Here is a 20,375-nt window from a genome sequence, read left to right as displayed (position 1 = left end):
ATGGAAGGTGCTAGCTATGAAGAGAGGTTGAGTAGGTTAGATTTGTTTTCAATAGAAAAAAGGAGATTGAGGTGCGACCTGATTGAGGTCTACAAAATCATGAAGCATATAGACAGGGTAGATAGAGATAAGCTTTTTCTCAGGGTGAAGGATTCAATAACGAGAGTTCACGCTTTCAAGGGGAGAGGTGAAAAGTTTAAGGGGGATACACGCGGCAAGTAACTTACACAGAGGGTGGTAAGTGCCTGGAATGCGCTGCCAGCAGAGGTAGTAGAGGCAGGCATGGTAGATTCATTTAAGATGCGTCTCGACAGATGCACAAGTAGGTGGGGAGCAGAGGGATATAGATGCTTTGGAATTGAGCAACAGGTTTAGACAGTGTATTTGGATCGGCTCAGGTTTGGAGGGCCGAAGGGCCTGTTCCTGGGCTGTAAATTTTTTTTGTTCTTTCTTTGTTCTACCATAACCTGCAAGCTTTCCTCTCAACGACACACATCCTGACTTGGAAAGATATCAATGTGCCTTAACTGTCACTGGATCAAAATTCTGGTACTCCCTCCATCACTACACTGTGGGTGCACCGAGACCACATTGGTGACATAGTTCATGATGGTGGCTCACTAATGCCTTTTCAAGGGCACTAGCTTTGGCAGCTATGCTCACAATCCACAAATAAATATTTTTAAAAGTTGAAAAAGGTCATTTCAGGTAAGTACAAAAAACTTTCAGAATGCCAGAGAGAAAAAAAACACAAAATTAAAATTCAGGAATCTCCAATGAAATTGCAGGTACGGTTGGATTTTAGTATCATTTAAATCTCAGACAGTGATGACCAATGCTGCCTAGTGGGTTAATTAGAAATGATATCTTCAATAAAAGGCAATCATATTATCATTTCAAATTTGTAGACCTGTAATTTGCAATTGAGAATTAGGATTTATACATACATGTTCAGATTTCCTACCTTTAGGTAAATATTGTATATTGATTGGTCCATTGCTGTATTTATTTTGCCTTATTTGTTCACAGAATGAGGGCATCGCTGGCTAGGCCAGCTTTATTTCCTATCCTTAAATGCCGTCAAGAAGGTGGTGGTGAGTCGCTGTTTGGAAGGAGGTTCCATGATTTTGACTGAGTTACTGTGAAGGAACACTGACTTAATTTGAAGTCAGGATGGTGAGTGGCTTGACGGGGAACTCTCAGGTGGCCGTATTCCCATGCATCTGTTGCCCTTGTCAGTCTAGGCGGTGCAAGTATCAAACAAAAAATGCTGGAGAAACTCAGGCAGTCTGACAGCATCTGTAGAGAGAGAAACTGTTAACTTGAGTCCAACATGAATCATATCAGATTTGAAATCTTAACTTCGTTTCACACTCTCCACAGATGCTACTGGACCTACTGATTTTCTCCAGCATTTAGTGTATTTATTTCAGAGTTCCAGCTTCCACAGCATTTTGCTTTTATTAGAGGTAGAGGTATCTAGTTTGTAAGGTGTTGTTAAAGGTACCTTGGTGAGTTCCTGCAGTATTTTGTGATGGTATACACTGCTGCCTCTGCATGTTGGTAGCACAGGGAGCGAATATTTAAGTCCAAGATTTGGAAATGAAGCATTCCCATGTGCCAAACATTGATGGAAGCCAGCTTCTCTCAGTAGAAGGAACGTAGAAAAACTCTAGCATTCCACCAACCCCCTCTTTAAACATCACTTGTGGCCATGTGGGAGGAGCCTCAATTAGACCATTCAGTCACCAAGATCCACAACTCCACAGTGGAAGAAAATCATCTTCAATCTTTACTTAAGAAGAATTTTGAAGATCATGGATGTGGTATCAATCAAGCAGATTGCCTTGTCCTTGACAGTGCAGCGTTTCTTGAAAGCTGTTGGATTCAACCAGTCAACTGGATAGCATTCTATCACAATCCTGATTTGTGCCATATGGATTGCAGACATGCTTTGGGGAGACATGAGGCAGCTTATCCACCACACATTTCCTAATCTCTGACATGCTCTGGTAGCTACAGTATTTATATGGCTAGTCTGGTTGAGTTTGTGGTCTATAGTAACTCCATGGTAATAGTTATAATTTCAGTGAGCAATTCAGCAATGGGCTTGTCATTGAATGTTAAGGGGAGACAGTTAAAATTCTCTCATTGCAGAAGTTGTCCATTTTGCCGAGAGTTCCCCAAAGAAACCTGCATGAAGAGAGAGTTTTAGCTTCAATACAACATTTTCCAAAAGGACATTTCCCTTAAAAGATTTGCTAACATTAGGAGATGGGCAAAATGACCATTTTAATAAAAAGTGTTTTGGTTTGTTTTATTTAAAATACTGTGAATTGTCTCAGCCTTCGTTGCTTCATAGTCATGGCTGTCAAAGTATGAGGTCTTCAGAACAAACTCTTGAATGCAGACTTACCTGAACGCAAATTTTTAAAGTCAGTATTTTTTGATTATAAATAAAACCTTGAGTTGTTGGAACATAGACAATAAAAGCAGGAGAAACTCAGCAGGTCTGGCAGTATCCGTGGAGAGAAAGCAGAGTTAACATTTCAAGTCTAGTGATGCTTCTTCAGAACTAGATTTGAAACATTAAATGCACTTTCCCTCCATAGATACTGCCAAATTTGCTGAGTTTCTCCAGCAATTTCTGCTTTTGTTTTAGAACTTCAGCACCTGCAGTTCTTTGTTTTATTTTGGAACAAATATAAGTTGCAATGTAATTTAACAATCCACAAATCAATAAATTATATATCAACATACGAATCAGGAGGAGGCCATTCAGCCAATCTCGCTATGCAATTCAATAGGTTTATGGGTGATCTGTTTATGGCTTTAACTCCACAGTTCCACCTACCCATTAACCTATGACAAAGTTGCATGAATTCAGACTTAAGCAAGTGATGATAGAATTCAATGGAGTACAGTACATACTTCCACTAAGCTGTGCTAACTCAACATTTTTACAATTATGTTTTTTTTTTAAGTTGTTCCTGATCGCGCTCTGTCTAGTTGATGCTGTGCATCCAGAAATCTCGAGAAAGTTTTTTTTTAAAAAAAGAGCTTCCATCTCACTGAGGTGGCTTCAGGTAAATCTGCATTCAAGGATGTGCTCTGAAAACCTCATTTTGACAACTGTGACCCATTAAACAAGCACTGAGACAATTCACAATATTTTAAATAAAACAATCCAAAACACTGTAAAAAAAAGATGTTTTACCCAATGTCCAAATGTTATCAAATCCTTTAAAAAAAATTCCAGGATCTGGATCCATATCTTTGCTAAAAAATAATCAATATTACACTGAGCCAAACCCTATCATTTTATCAAGATTCAATGAAATCTGCCTACTGAAATTTGATGTTTATTGCTTACAGATAAATACTGAAATGGGAGGGGAGGCATTTCCTCTGTACATCCTTAGTCGAAATAATCACAGGTATAGTGCATATGAATGCTTATTAAACACTGCAATTTCTTCAATGGAACACCAGGCCTGAAGTGTTGCAGAGCTAGTCAATATTTATTAGAATAGAGCGGCTGTGAAGTGTAAGCACTTATTTTTCTTATTGTAAGTAAATACTCTGCACTTTAATACCTTTAGATAGCCAATAATTGAGTAAATTTAACATTGAAAAATATTGACATTTTAAAAAACTGTGGATAGCAGAAGGATTCATGAAGCAAAAACAATAACAAACACCTTCACTTTGGTGTTTAATTGTTAAGAAAATTAGAACTGTCACATTTATATAGCCAGTGACCCGACAGATGTAAGGTATAACAAGAGCACAGATTAACTTTTCACAGAAGTGCTTTAAAAAAAATGTTCCAGGTAAATGAATTGTCAACTATGTGTGTTAACAAATGAATTTAACAGAACAAGGTCAAAGTTAGCATAACAAACCAAGAAACAGATGTCAAAAAACAAAAATATATTTCCCCCAAAGAATAATTCCTCAAAACAAAATAAAACGTATTTTGATCTTTGTTAGCAGTTGCTACATGCCAATTTCTTTTTCTCTGTTCATTAAATGGGTAGGAATTTCTTTATCTGTCAATACCTCTGGCCCAGCATACTGGGAATAGACTGCAGCCGCTCCTCTCCATGCAGACGACAACTGCTTCTTGGAACAGGCCTTGCTGCCTTGGCAGCAGCGTACACGCTAGCTAGGCCACAGCGTACAATGTCTCAATTCAACACTGTCAGTATGGGCTCCAGCAGGGGGCTGGGAAGGCACTTCAATGTGTTCAGTCTAACACAAAAACCCTGCTTCCTTTCATTTGCGCCTTCACATTTGTTCTCCTATTACAGGTTCCGCAGCCGTGTTGAACAGCATATGATTTCTTCAACAAAGAGCTGCACCAAATCTCCGTCAAGTTTCAGATTCTCATCATGCTTCTCGTATACGCAAAACATCCTTGCAAACTGCTAAAAGGCACCACTGTAGCCTGCAGCCAGTTCCATTTGGAGTTGATTAGCAAGGACCTTATTAATATGCTAATCTCACCCGCAGACTCCTGTTTACAAAACTGACAAGCGAATTCAACGATGCCTCACTGCAAATAAAACCTGACCCGGGTCATGACTATGTTTTCAGATGTGCCTCTAGAATTTTGCAGTTTTCTTTCCCCTTTGTTACATTTGAAATTATGCCGAAGGTCAGGTAATAAACGCATAAAACTTGCGCTTCATCTTGCTATTTCTAACCATCGGAGGAGTGTATTTTTTTTTAAAAGAACATAACCTACACAGAACAGAATTGAAGTCTGAGCACGTACTGCTTGGAAACTAGGACACTAGTATAAAACCTATCAGTACCACAGCTAGCTCCTGGATCCTTAAAGACAGCTTCCATATTTTCCATACAGCTGGGAAAGCAAAGAATGATGTTTGACTACATTTTTGTAATCCGAATACCAACTCCATCATGTACTTTACACACTATATTCTAGAATACTGTCAGGTAATACTGCAACACCCATCAGATTTAATAAATGGTGCCCAGTTAAAATGATGTGTTTTGTCTTCAAAATATTCTTTGTGCATCTGAGTCATAATTCGTGAACTTAAGCCAGTGTAAAACACAATACAAATTTGATTACAATTAAACCTATGTTTATGTGACATACTTTGCAAGTCTCAAATTAAATAGTGGACACAATTTATAATAAATCTGTTCAGAGATGTTATTACACACCTCTGGAGCAAGTGGGATTTGAACCTGGTGCCTCCTAGTCCAGAGCTAAGGACATGACAAATGCACCACAAGAATCTTTAAATTGAATGCTTTACAACTCTACATAGGTTTAGTGATCAATTATATAGTTTAAAAACAATCAAAATTGCCCTTGGGGTACCACAGTCCTCTAAAAGCTTACTGAGTAGGTGCTGAGAGAGTGCTGGAAAAGCACAGCAGTTCAGGCAACATCCGAGGAGCAGTAAAATTGAAGTTTCGGGCAAAAGCTGAGAAAGTGCTGCCTTGTCAGCGGTGCTGCCTTTTAGATAGGTACAACTGAGTTTCCATCTGCCCTGTCGGGAGATGCAGAAGATCACAATATACTGTTTGAACAGCTCATCCTCATCTGGCCAATATTTATTCCTCAAGCTTCCCTAATATCAAACGGTGTTGGTAAAATTTATTTAGTCACCCATGCGGCGTGGGTGTCAATGGCTGGGCCAGTATTTAGTATCGGATTCTAGTTGCCCTTGCGATGATGATGGTGGATTGCTTTCTTGAACTGCTGGAGTCCATGTGCTGTAGGTATACAGACAATGCATTAGAGACTTTATGGAATCCTGTGTTCAAAGTGGTTGCAGTGCTATTGTAGAAGCGATTGCACTTCAGAAAGTACATCATTAGCTGAGAAGTACTTTGGGGTGACCTGAAGTCATTAGAGGCACTGTACAAATGTGCAAATTAATTTTTCCCAGTGAATCAAAATACAAAACACAAATGGGGGCCAGGCACAGCAGAAATGTAATTATTCAGCTTCAAAAATAACAAACCTGTGCTTAATTCACCTTCAACATCTAAGAGGCCAAACAGCAGTACAGACAGTGCTTATTCATCTATTTATAGAACCTGACATAAATTTGCAGTGGGAGGCAAGAGAGAAGAGAGAGAGACAGAAAAACAGAGATGGAGAAACCAGCATCGAGCACTCTGGGATGGAGACAAGCATCAGAACAGCAAGAAGTAATCTCACTGCAATTAGGGATGCTTTTACACATGGACGACAACCAAATTCATTAACATTAACAATCTAGATGAAGGGACTGAGGACATTCGGGCTAAGTTTGCAGTTGATATAAAGATAGGTAGAGGGACAGGCATTTATTTTGAGAGGACATGAATATAAAAACAGGGATGTACCTCCGAGGCTCTAAAAGGTTCTGGTCAGACCACATTTGGAGTATTGTGCAAAGTTTTCGGCCCCATATCTCAGAAAGGAAATACTGGCCCTGGAGAGTGCACAGAGGTTCAAGAGAATGGTGCCAGGAATGAAAAGCTTAACATATGAGGAATGTTTGAAGACTTTGGGTCTATACTTAATGGAGTTTAGAGGGTGAGGGGGATATCTAATTGAAACATACAGAATACTGAATGGGGTTGAAAAGTGTGGTGGTGAAAAGCACCACCGGTCAGGCAAGCATCCGAGGAGCAGGAGAGACAACGTTTCGAGCATAAGCTCTTCATCATGAATGATGGGGTGGTCCAAGGGGGCTGACAGATAAATGGGAGGGGGTGGGGCTTAGGGGAAGGTATCTGGGAATGCGATAGGTAGTTGGAGGTGGGGGGGGTGATGGTGATAGGTCAGAAAGGAGGGTGAGTGGATAGGTGGGAAGGAAGATGAACAGATAGGCCAGATCAAGAGGGCAGTGCCGAGTTTGAAGGTTGGATCTGAGAATAAGGTGGGGGAAGAGGAAATGAAGAAACTGGTGAAATCTACATTGATCCTGTGTGGTTGGATCACTTTCTCCTAGAACACTGAATGGCCTGGACAGGGTAGATAAAAGTGAGGACTGCAGATGTGAAGATCAGAGTCAAAATTTGTGGCACTGGAAAAGCACAGCAGGTCAGGCAGCATCCGAGGAGAGTCGACATTTCGGGCATAAGCCCTTCATTAGCAATGATGAAGGGCCTTTGCCCAAAACATCAACTCTTCTGCTCCTCTGATGTTGCTGTGATTTTCCAGCGCCACACTTTGGGACAGAGTAAATGTTGGGAAGATGTTTCCATTGGTACGAGACGAGGACCTGAAGGCGTAGCCTTAGAGTAAAGGGAAGACCTTTTAGAACGGAGGAAAGGAGAAACCACTTCAGCCAGAAAGTAGTGAATCATTACAACAGAAGGCTGTGGAGGCCAGGTAGATAGATTCTTGATTGTCAACAGGATCAAGGGTTACTGGAAAAGCGCAGCAGGTCAGGTAGCATCCAAGGGGCAGAAGAATCGACGTTTCAGGCATAAGCCCTTCTTCAGGGATGAGGAAGGTGTGCCAAGCAGGCTAAGATAAAAGGTAGGGAGGAAGGACTTGGGGGAGGGGCATTGGGAATGCGATAGGTGGAAGGAGGTTAAGGAGAGCGTGATAGGCCGGCGAGGTCTGTACTGCTGTTTGGCCTCTTAGATGTTGAAGGTGAATTAAGCACAGGTTTGTTATTTTTGAAGCTGAATAATCACATTTCTGCTGTGCCTGGCCCCCATTTGTGTTTTGTATTTTGATTCACTGGGAAAAATTAATTTGCACATTTGTACAGTGCCTCTAATGACTTCAGGTCACCCCAAAGTACAGGGGCGGAGAAGTCAGGAAGAAGATTGCAGGTCAAGAAGGCGGTGCTGAGTCTGAGGGTTGGGACTGAGATAAGGTGGGGGGGGAGGGGAAATGAGGAAGCTGGAGAAATCTGCATTCATCCCTCGTGGTTGGAGGGTTCCTGAGCGGAAGATGAGGCGTTCTTCCTCCAGGCGTCGTGTTGCCATGGTCTGGCGATGGAGGAGGCCAAGAACCTGCATGTCCTTGGCGGAGTGGGGGGGGCAGGGGGGGAAGAGTTAAAGTGTTTAGCCACGGGGCAGTTGGGTTGGTTGGTGCGGGTGTCCCAGAGCTGTTCTCTGAAACGTTCCGCAAGTAGGTGGCCTGTCTCCCCAATGTAGAGGAGGCCACATCGGGTGCAGCGGATGCAGTAAATGGTGTGTGTGGAGGTGCAGGTGAATTTGTGACAGATATGGAAGGATCCCTTGGGGCCTTGGAGGGAAATGAGGGGGCAGGTGTGGGCGCAAGTTTTGCATTTCTTGCGGTTGCAGGGGAAGGTGCTGGGAGAGGAGGTTGGGTTGGTGGGGGGATGTGGACCTGATGAGGGAGTCGCGGAGGGAGTGGTCTTTCGGGCAAAAGCCCTTCATTTGGAATGAGGCAGGGAACCTCCGGGATGGAGAGATAAATGGGAGGGGGTGGGGCTGGGGAGAAGGTAGCTAAGAGTACAACAGATTTATGGAGGTGGGGATGAAGGTGATAGGTCAGAGAGGAGGGTGGAGCAGATAGGTGGGAAGGAAGATTGGCAGGTAGGACAGGTCATGAGGATGATGCTGATGCTGAGCTGGCAGATCGGAATGGGGTAAGTTGGGGGGAGTGGAAATGAGGAATCTGGTGAAGTCCACTTCACCGGTTTCGTGGACTTCACCAGTTTCCTCATTTCCACTCCCCCCAACCTACCCCAGTTCCAACCTGCCAGCTCAGCACCATCCTCATGACCTGTCCTACCCATCAATCTTCCTTCCCACCTATCCGCTCCACCCTCCTCTCTGACCTATCACCTTCATCCCCACCTCCATAAATCTGTTGTACTCTTAGCTACCTTCTCCCCAGCCCCACCCCCCTCCCATTTATCTCTCCATCCCGGAGGCTGCCTGCTCATTCCTGCTGAAGGGCTTTGCCCGAAACGTCAATTTTCTTGCTCCTCTTGCCTGACCTGCTGTGCTTTTCCAGCACCACTCTAATCTTGACTCTGATTTCCAGCATCTGCAGTCCTCACTTTCACCTTGAGAAACATATGGGCTATGATTGAATGGCAGAGCAGTCTCGATGGGCTGAATGGCCTAATGTCTGCTCCTATGTCTTATGGTCTAAATTCGACCATAAAAGTGAAAAAAATTCAAGCCCAACTGAAAGTTGAGGACTAAACTTGAAACATTTGTCGCTAACGCTGCTAATGATGCAAACGATAAACTTCCCAGTCAGTCTGACAGAAGAATGTTCCTGGTACACAGAGGTGAGGGTACTTGCACAAATTGCAGGGACTTAAAAATATTAATTTTACTTCACAAACCCAGTCAGATTGTGCACTTGCAAAGTAGAAAATATGGCTGTTATAATCAAAAGAATAACATGCTTTTAACCTAAAATAATAGAAAAACCTCAATTCACTTTTCATGTGTGACCAACCACACCTCCCCTTCCACCGCACCCCCAACCATATGGCACTGACTGCTTGCTAAGGAAGTTTCATAAGCTCTCCAGCACTTTGTCCAACTATCAATTATTCACCTCGAAATTTAGTGAGTATTACAAAATCAAATGTGAAAAATGTCATTAGATTAGTAATTCGAATGGTCAGGCTAATGGCCTGTGGACAAAGGTTCAAATCTCAACAGTGGAATTACTTCATTTATAAATTTGAAATGTTAAAGCTACTCACAATAATAGTGACCACAACATTGCCATCATTATCATAAAATTCTATCTGGTCCACTATTGTACTTTAGACAAGGAAATCTGCCATATGACGTACATGTTTGCACTAAGGCTGTACTAATGGCAGGAACTAAGTGGACCTGGCAGGTCCCAAACTGAGTACTTGTGACAGGTTCACAAACAAGGGCTGCTTGATTGCGACTATTAATGACTCCTTCCATCGTAAATGATTGAGAGAAGACTGATAGAATAGTAATTGGCTGAAGTTGTCCTGCTTACTGTATACACTATTGGGTGGATAGTGATGTTGTAGATGCATGGAATAGCTTGGCTTGGAGCATAGCAAGTTCTCGAGCATAAGACTTCTTAGGACTATTGTAAAAATGTTGTCAAAGCCTTTACAGGTACAGCCTTTTTTGATATCCTGTGGAGTGAATTAAATTAGTTGATGACTAGCATCTTTGAAGCTGGGGACCTCTGGAAGAGGCTGAGATGGATCATATACTCAGCACTTCTGGCTAAATAGACTTTAGCGTCATCCTAAGTACTGTGAATTTCATGAGACATGTTTTCAAACCTCTCCACTTCATTCAGTTGCCTAATGTATTGAAATTCATGAATCATTCATCCATGGTGTCAATGTGACATAACAGGCACTCATGTTCTTGAATTGTTAAAAACTTGGAAATTTGTAACAAGTTTTGCCTTGAATAAAACAGTGACACCAATAAGCTGCTGGACAGTGTGTGATTTGGCCCATTTAAGTGAATATATATGCTTTGAATTTCTAACAATTTACATGGACCCATTCTAATACATACTTTATATGATGCTGCGGCTAGCCCCTTTCTCATAATAATTATAGCGGATTGCGTCTGCCATAAATGCTGTTGGATGCGAATCTTATCAGAACGAATAGATCAGTTGGAGAGACAGTTAGAAGCAATGAGGTATGTGCAACAACGACAGTATATAATGGATGGCAGTTATAGAAATGGGGGAAGTCTCAGATACAGTTACATAGACGGGTCAACTCCAGGAAAGGTAAGTGAGGTAGGCAGCTAGTGCAGGAATCTTCTGTGGCTATCCCCATTTCAAACAAGTATGCTGTTTTGGAAAATGTAGAGGGGGATGGATTCCCTGGGGAACATAGCACGAATAGCCACGTTTCTGGTATTGAGACTGGCTCTAATGCAACGTCGGGTTCCAAGAGATCAATTGTGTCAAGGGATTCTCTAGTATCAGGTATAGACACACGTTTCTGTGGCCAGCAGCAAAAAATCAGAATGGTGTGTTGCTTCCTGGTGCCAGGATCAAGGCTGTCTCAGAGAGAGAGTGCAGAATGTTCTCACGGGGGAAGAGGGGCTAGCAAGAGGTCATTATCCACATTGGAACCAACGACATAGGAACAGAAAAGGTTGACACTCTGAAGAGAGATTACAGAGAGTTAGGCAGGAATTTAAAAAGGAGGTCCTCAAGAGTAGTAATATCTGGATTACTCCCGGTGCTATGAGCTAATGAGGTCAGGAATACAAGGATACAGCAGATGAATGCATGGCTGAGGAGCTGGTGTATGGAAGAAGGATTCACATTTTTGGATCATTGGAATCCCTATTGGGGTAGAAATGACCTGTACAAGAAGGACGGATTGCACCTAAATTGGAAGGGGACTAATATACTGGCAGGGAAATTTGCTGAAGCTGCTCAGGAGGATTTAAACTAGTAAGGTAGGTGGGGGGGGGGGGGGGGGGGGGGGACCCAGGAAGATAGTGAGGAAAGAGGTCAATCTGAGACTGATACAGTTGAGAACAAAAGCAAGTCAAACAGTCAGGGCAGGCAGGGACAAGATAGGACTAATAAATTAAACTGCATTTATTTCAATGCAAGGGGCCTAAACAGGAAAGGCAGATGAACTCAGGACATGGTTAGGAACATGGGACTGGGATATCATGGCAATTACAGAAACATGGTTCAGGGATGGGCAGGACTGGCAGCTTAATGTTCCAGGATACAAAGGGAGCCAAGAGAGGAGGGGGAGTGGCATTTTTGTTAAGGGATAGCATTACAGCTGTGCTGAGGGAGGATATTCCTGGAAATACATCGACGGAAGTTATTTGGGTGGAACTGAGAAATAAGAATGGGATGATCACATTACTGGGATTGTATTATAGACGTCCTAATAGTCAGAGGGAAATTGGGAAATAAATTTGTAAGAAGATCTCAGCTATCTGTAAGAATAATAGGGTGATCATGGTAGGGGATTTTAACTTTCCAAACATAGACTGTGACTGCCATATAGTGTTAAAAGGTTTAGATGGAGAGGAATTTGTTAAGTGTGTACAAGACAATTTTCTAATTCAGTATGTGGATGTACCTACTAGAGAAGGTGCAAAACTTGACCGACTCTTGGGAAATAAGGCAGGGCAGGTGACTGAGGTGTCAGTGGGAGAGCACTTTGGGGCCAGCGACCATAATTCTATTAGATTTAAATAGCATTGGAAAAGGATAGACCAGATTTAAAGGTTGAAGTTCTAAATCGGAGAAAGACCAATTTTGACGGTATTAGGCAAGAACTTTCGAAAGCCGATTAGAGGCAGATGTTCGCAGGTAAAGGGACGGCTGGAAAATGGGAAGCCTTCAGAAATGAGATAATGAGAATCCAGAGAAAGTATATTCCTGTTAGGGTGAAGGGAAAGGCTGGTAGGTATAGGGAATGCTGGATGACTAAAGAAATTGAGGGTTTGGTTAAGAAAAAGAAGAAAGCATATGTAAGATATAGACAGGACAGATCGAGTGAATCCTTAGAAGAGTATAAAGAAAGTAGTAGCATACATAAGAGGGAAATCAGGAGGACAAAAAGGGGACATGAGACAGCTTTGGTAAATAGAATTAAGGAGAATCCAAAGGGTTTTTACAAATACGTTAAGGGCAAAAGGGTAACTAGGGAGAAAATAGGGCCCCTCAACGATCAGCAAGATGGCCTTTGTGTGGAGCCGCAGAAAATGGGGGAGATACTAAACGAGTATTTTGCATCAGTATTTACTGTGGAAAAGGATATGGAAGATATAGAATGTAGGGAAATAGATGGTGACATTTTGCAAAATGTCCAGATTACAGAGGGGGAAGTGCTGGATGTCTTGAAATGCGTAAAGGTGGATTAATCCCCAGGACCTGATCAGGTGTACCCAAGAACTCTGTGGGAAGCTAGAGAAGTGATTGCTAGGCCTCTTGCTGAGATATTCGTATCATCGATAGTCACAGGTGAAGTGCCGGAAGACTGAAGGTTGGCTAACATGGTGCCATTCTCTAAGGAGGGTGGTAAGGACAAGCCAGGGAACTATAGAGCAGTTAGCCTGGCCTCTGTGGTGGGCAAGTTGTTGGAGGGAATCCTGAGGGACAGGATGTACATGTATTTGGAAAGGCAAGGACTGATTAAGGATAGTCAATATGGCTTTGTGCGTGGGAAATCATGTCTCACAAAATTGATTTTGTTTTTTGAGGAAGTAACTGAGATGATTAATGAGGGCAGAGCAGTAGATGTGATCTGTATGGACTTCAGTATGGTGTTCGACAAAGTTCCCCATGGGAGATTGATTAGCAAGGTTAGATCTCATAGAATACAGGGAGAACTAGCCATTTGGATACAGAACTGGCTCAAAGGTAGAAGACAGAGGGTGGTGGTGGAGGGTTATTTTTCAAACTGGAGGCCTGTGTCCAGGAGAGTGCCACAAGGATCAGTGCTGAGTCCTCTACGTTTTGTCATTTACATAAATGATTTGGACACGAGCATAAGAGGTACAATTAGTAAGTTTGCAGATGATACCAAAATTAGAGGTGTAGTGGACAGCGAAGAGGGTTACCTCAGATTACAACAGGATTACAACAGATGGGGCAATGGGCTGAGAAGTAGCAGATGGAGTTTAATTCAGATAAATGCGAGGTACTGCATTTTTTGAAAGCAAATCTTAGCAGGACTTATACACATAATGGTAAGGTCCTAGGGAGTGTAGCTGAACAAAGAGACCTTGGAGTGCAGGTTCATAGTTCCTTGAAAGTGGAGTCACAGGTATATAGGTTAGATAAAATGGCATTTGGAATGCTTTCCTTTATTGGTCAGAGTATTAAGTACAGGAGCTGGAAGGTCATGTTGCGGCTGTACAGGACATTGGTTCGGCCACTGCTGGAATATTGTGTGCAATTCTGGTCTCCTTCCTACCGGAAAGATGTTGTGAAACTTGAAAGGGTTCAGAAAAGATTTACAAGGATGTTGCTAGAGTTAGAGGATCTGCGCTATGGGGAGAGGCTAAACAGGCTGGGGCTGTTTTCCCCTGGAGGCTGAGGGGTGACCTTATAGAGGTTTACAAAATTTTGAGGGGCATGGATAGGATAAATAGGCAAAGCTTTTTCTCTGGGGTCCAGAACTAGAGGGCATAGGTTTAGGGTGAGAGGGGAAAGATATAAAAGAGACCTAAGGGGCAACTTTTTCACACAGAGGGTGGTACGTGTATGGAATGAGCTGCCAGAGGAAATGGTGGAGGCTGGTAGAATTGCAACATTTAAGAGGCATTTGGATGGGTATATGAATAGAAGGGGTTTGCAGGGATATGGGCCAGGTGCTGGCAGGTGGGACTAGATTGGGTTGGGATATCTGGTCGGCACAGACGGGTTGGACCGAAGGGTCTGTTTCCATGCTGTACATTTCTATGACTATGACTAAATGCAATCTTTGGACTTTCTTCAGGAAAGATTCTACTTCAATTCTCAAGTCAAATTTTCACATACAATAAATTCCCGAACTGCACAATTCGATGAACTAGCAAATGCTCTGACCTCTAGTTCAAAACCAGCTCTACTTCATTCTATTTGAAGAGAACCCACTTTTCCTCAATTGCCATACATGGTGTGGTCTGTGTGGCATCCTAAACACCTGTACATATTCTTGACAGCTGACATGTTGCCTACTTGATCCCATATGCCAACGTACAAGGAGAGTGTAACCCTAAACATATGTTTGAGGTCAACGCCTAATGTGAGCATGGCACTAAACATGTCTTTATTAGGTGAAACAAAGGGGTCTACTTTTATGCTTGGCACTGGTCTAAATACATACATTGGAGCTAAGCAAACTGGTCATCTTACACTGGGTTGACTGACATGCCACACTCTACAGTAGCAGTTTTATTGTAAAAGAAACCTTTTCAGACGGCTTCTCAGAAACATAATCGGACAAAACATATTAAGTTAGTCTTAGGTGATTAATAGCTTGGACAAAGATGTTTGTTTTATGAAGGGTCTGAAGTGCTGAAGTTGTGGAGATGGAATTCTGGAGTTTACGAAGTCATTGGGTAAAAATAGCCATCAAATTTGGGGTAGAGTCAATGTCTAGGAGGGTAGAATTGGAGGAATGTTGACCTTTTGAGGGACTGCTGGGCTATAGAAGCGTGCAAACAGAGATATAGATTAAACCATGAATGGACTTGAAACCAAGGATGAGACTTCAAAATTAGTGGCACTTGAGCAGATTAGAATGTAGGCAGCAGACTTAATACGATTCAAGTTTATGGAAGGCAGCCAGAAAAGCATTTCAGGTGTTGAGTCTGGAGTTGATAAATTCATGTAGTAGGTTCAACTGCAGGTTGGCTTAACAGGGAACCTGCAACAGGAAAAGGCGATTTCGCCTCTTGGGCCTACTCCACTATCCAATAAAATCAAAACTGATTTGATGTAGTTTTCACTCCACTCTCCTGTCTGTTGTCCATTAACCTTGCCACTCCTATAATAGAAGGATCTTTAAACTCAGCTTCAAACAAATTCAAATGCTCAGTCTACATCGGCATAAGGCGTCAGGAATTCCAAAAATAAATCACCTTTAGGGTGAAATTTCTCTTAAACAGGAAACTGTTCATTCTGAAACTATATCTTTCAGTTATAAATTCCTCCATCAGGGAAAATATCCTCTCAACATCAACTCTTCCAAGCTTCAACAGCATCAAATATGTATTTCATTAAGATCACCTTCATTTTTCTAAACTTAACAAAGTTTAGGGTCATAAAGTGTGGTGCTGGAAAAGCACAGCCGGTCAGGCAGCATCCAAGGCGCAGGAGAGTCGATGTTGCGAACTAAGCTCTTCCTCAGAAATGAGGGAGGGCCCCAACAGGGCTGAGACTGTGTTCGTTGCTCTTGATGTGATCTCCTGGTCACTGGGGAGACAGGATGCCAACTTGTGGAACTTTTCATCTTCCTCCTCAGGACCCTCCAACCACATGGGATTAATGTTGATTTCACCAGTTTCCTCATTTCCCCTGCCCCCACCTTATCCTAGATTCAACCATCTAACTCAGCACCACCCTCTTGATCTGTCCTACCTATCCATCTCCTTTCCTACCTATCCTCTCCACTTTCTTGTCCGACCTATCACTATCGCCCCCCACATCTACCTATTGTATTCCCAGCTACCTTTCCTCTAGCCCCACCCCACTCCCATTTATCTCTCAGCCCCCTTGAACCGCACCCCCTTTCATTCCTGAAGAGCTTATGTGAGAAATGTCGGCTCTCCTGCTCCTCGAATGCTGCCTGACCGGCTGTGCTTTTCCAGCGCCACACTTTTTGATTCTGATCTCCAACATCTGTAATCCTCACTTTCTCCTAGTTTCAGTAAGTTTAGGCCTAACCTGTTCAACTTCTCCTTGCAAGACAACTCCTACATCCCAAGAATCAACCTGCTGAACCTTACCTAGACTGCCTTCAATTCAAATGTATTGTTAAATAAGGAAACTAAAACTATATCCAGGACTCAAAGCATATTCTCACCAATAAAGGCCCCACCTTTTCAACCTCACCCCTTACCTGAGGCAACGTGAGTCTAAGACTAAAGCATCACCAGTCATCTCTCAGTAATGAGAGAGCTACCCTGTTGTCTTCTGGTGCTATGGAGACTAATTTTCTTTTCAAACTTTTTCATAGAAAGAGGAGGTGGAAATATGTTGTCTATATAATGGGGAGGCTCTGGGTCAAATGCAAGGATGGGACTTTGTGGAATGGGAATCATAGGCAATGCTTTAAATCTTCATAATGCTGAAGAAATTTATGGAAGATACTACAGTTCATTGAGGAAACAGTTTTGGACAAGTAGTCTCACAAATGGAGGTAGTGTAGTGGTCAAGACAAGCAGAACAGTAGACTTACTCACATATCTTTATATGTCTTTACTCAGTCAGAGTCACTAAATAGCAAGAATCCAAGACACAGGCCAATTTGCAACACAGGACTATTTCCATGCCAAATACTGGAAAGAGTATGCAATAGACAGTGATCCCATGACTAACTGATAAGATCCAAGTTTTGTAGCACAGTCTTTTCCTTTATGAATGGTAGTGGACAATTAAACAACGAACAGGTGTTGGAGACTCCAAAAAATATCCCTGTTGTCAGCAGAGAAAAAGTCAAGAAGCACATCCATCTTCAGCCGCAAGTGCCAAGAACATAATCCCTTATGGCCTTCTTCTGGTGTTCCCAGTATAATAGATGCTGGTTTTCGGTCAATTTGATTCATTCCACATGATATTAAGAAACAGTTGAAAGCTATGGGCCCTGTCAATATTCTAGCAATAGTAGTGAAGATGTGTGCTCCAGAACCTGCTGCACTCCAAGCAAGCTGTTTGAGTAAAGCTACAATACTGGCATCTACCCAATAATATGAATAACTGCCGGAGTATGTCCTGCACACAAACAGCAAGGAGCCTTCACAAAATGGAGCCCTAGTGTCAATTGGAATTGGGGGAAAATCTCTGTTGGTTGGAGTCATACTTGGCACAAAGCTTTTAGTGGTTGAAGGTCCATCATATCATCACTCGTTGGTTCTCGATAGCATTACCACGAATCCTTCACTAATCACCAGAAACTGAACTGAACCAGCCATAGAAATATTGCAACTTCAAGAGAACTCAAAGGCTAGGAATTCTGCAGCGAATGAATCACCTCTTGTCACTTCAGTGTCAGCCACCATCTCCAAGGCCTAAGTCAGGAATGTGATGGAATTGTTCCCAATTATTTAAATGAGTGCAGCTTCAACAATATTCATGCTTAAATCCTTCCCCTCCCTTCACCATGACACATGGCTGCAGTGTCTACTGTCTTCAAATTGTATCTCAGTAACTCACCAAGGTTCTTTCTCATATTACAAACTCAAACTCTATTGCCTGGAAAAACAAGGGTAACAGATTCATAGTAACACAACCACCTACAAGTTCCCATCCAAGCTACACACTATTCTGTCTTGGAACTATATTGACCATCACTATCTCTAGATCAAGTCTTCTGTTAAGAACTGATTCAACAAATAGAGTATAATGACAATAATGCTATATCATACTTAGTAATGTACACCTTCAAATTTCTTTTACTGTTTTACAAGGAAACACTTGGAATGGAGTAAGCATTCACATACATTGGCTCCAACCATTCTGATCTCATACAGAGTTTGGGAACACCACAATCTGCAGGTTCTTCTCCAAGCAAGTACCATCTTGACTTGGAAGTCAATTATTCTGTTCCTTCAGTATCAAAATCCTGACCCACCTTACAACTCCAAGGATCACAGTAGTTCAAGAAGGCAGCTCAAACACCTTTTGTAGGAAACAAATGATGGTCCTTGCTGCGATGACATATCCCATGAAAAGAAAATTGCACTCCCTTACCAACTGGCAGTGAGGACAACTTTAATGCTGTACCACACAACCATGCTTTTCCTGGTTGAGACCAGACACTTCAGAAAGTCTTGGCTTGGCCCAAGATCTTTATACTCTGCACAGCTCACCTATTTGATGGATAAACTTCTGCTTAGTCAAGGAGTCCTTTATCGTGTTTCTCAAAAAGGTAAAAAAAACAGCTCAAATAATAATACAGGATACATTCAAATATATTTCTTAAACAATAACATTCATAATCTATGAAATGACGGAGGATGCCGCTTGGATTAGATTAGATTAGATTATTTACAGTGTGGAAACAAGGCCCTTCGGCCCAACAAGTCCACACTGACCCACCGAAACCCATTCCCCTACATTTACCCCTTCACCTAACACTACGGGCAATTTAGCATGGCCAATTCACCTAACCTCCACATTTTTTGGACTGTGGGAGGACCCGGAGCACCCAGAGGAAACTTATGCAGACACGGAGAGAATGTGCAAACTCCATACAGACAGTCGCCTGAGGCGGGAATTGAACCTGGGTCTCTGGCTCTGTGAGGCAACAGTGCTAACCACTGGGCTAACGTGCCGCTGTTGTGGGCAGTCAATGAAGTGCATGGCAGTTAGCATCTTGAATAGAATTTCTACCAACTTTATTCATAAAATATAACAAGCAAACTACAAAAAATGTGCTATAACATTTGCTTATGAAGGAAACTAAAATTAATCTTCATTTTGAATATGCTCCAATGTTATATCAGTAATTACAGAATAGCTACAATTAAACTTTTAAATTCTATGAGTAACGCAATAGAATATATTTTGGCAAGAACACAGCATCTTTTGGATTATTAATAATGATACTTGTCCACTAAAACTATATAGATTTTAAGGATTTGCAATGAATCAGCTTGCAAATAGTCTGCCCGAGAGGTAAATGCCAGAAGTGTTCAGAATTTTACATTGTAGTCGCATTTATACAGTGTCATATTACACTGTTGACATCACAAAGCAATTATACACTGAATTATTTGTGACATAATTAATTTGTTCTTTTCTCCAATTCAGTACCTGACCAATATATCAAGAGTACAGCATGAACAATTTTGACACAGTAAATAAAGAGACAGAAGTTAGGGAGCTTTCACATGTTACTGATGATTATATCTGCAATTAATAATGCAATTAGGTTGTGAATCCTACCAAATCGAATGGATTGGTTGGAGTGACACTTAGAGGCAATGAGGAGTTTGCAAGAGCAAGGGGCTGTGATGGATGGTAGTTGTAGAAAGGGAATAAAAGTTACAGATACATTCACACAGATGGGTTAACTCCAGGAAAGGTAAGAGAGGCAGGCAGGTAGTGCAGAAGTCTTCTGTGGCTATCCCCATTTCAAACAAGTATGTTGTTTTGGAAAATGTAGAGGGGGGATGGATTCTCGGGAATGGAGCATGAATAGCCAAGTTTCTGGGACTGAGACTGGCTCTAATTCAAGGAAAGGTACTTTGGGTTCCAAGAGGTCGATTGTGTTATGGGATTCTCTAGTCAGAGGCAAGACAGACATTTGTGGCCAGCAGTGAAAAATCACACCATGGTGTGTTGCCTCCATGGTGCCAGGATCAAGGATGCCTCAGAGAGGGTGCAGAATGTTCTCAAGGGGGAGCGGGCCCAGCAGGACATCATTGCACACCATTGAAACCAATGACACAGTAAGGGAAAAGGATGAGATTCTGAAGGGAGAATATAGAGAGTTAGGTAGGAATGTAAAAAGGAGGTCCTCGAGGGTAGTAATATGTGGATTATTCCCGATGTTGCAAGCTACTGAGGGTAGGAATAGGAGGATATAGCAGATGAATGCATAGCTGAGGAGATGGTGTACGGGAGAAGGATTCACATTTTTGGATTATTCAAATCTCTTCTGGGTTAGAAGTGACCTGTACAAGAAGGACGGATTGCATTTGAATTGGATAGGGACTAATATACTGGCAGGGAGATTTGCTAG

General features: G+C 42.2%; 1 protein-coding gene across 5 annotated transcripts in view; it reads right to left on the bottom strand.

The window, feature by feature from the left end:
• LOC122548888 (focal adhesion kinase 1) overlaps positions 1 to 20,375 on the bottom strand; it is a 511,554-nt gene that overhangs the window by 335,824 nt on the left and 155,355 nt on the right. The window contains exon 1 of one of the 5 annotated variants that reach the window (XM_087986659.1): positions 4,063 to 4,591. The exons of 3 other annotated variants lie outside the window; for them this stretch is intronic. In XM_087986659.1, coding sequence (XP_087842785.1) covers positions 4,063 to 4,108 — 46 coding nt within the window. In that variant the 5' untranslated portion in view covers positions 4,109 to 4,591. Of the gene's footprint in view, positions 1 to 964; positions 1,266 to 4,062; positions 4,592 to 20,375 lie in introns of those variants that run through there. One more of the 5 variants, XM_087986655.1, reaches the window with a different exon arrangement.

This window comes from Chiloscyllium plagiosum, unplaced genomic scaffold (assembly GCF_037043375.1).
Source record: "Chiloscyllium plagiosum isolate Xiang-an unplaced genomic scaffold, Cpla_swu_hap1 HiC_scaffold_4, whole genome shotgun sequence".
Taxonomy (NCBI): Eukaryota; Metazoa; Chordata; class Chondrichthyes; order Orectolobiformes; family Hemiscylliidae; genus Chiloscyllium; species Chiloscyllium plagiosum.
Note: the sequence above shows the minus strand (reverse complement) of the source record. Positions and strands in the feature narration are given on the sequence as shown.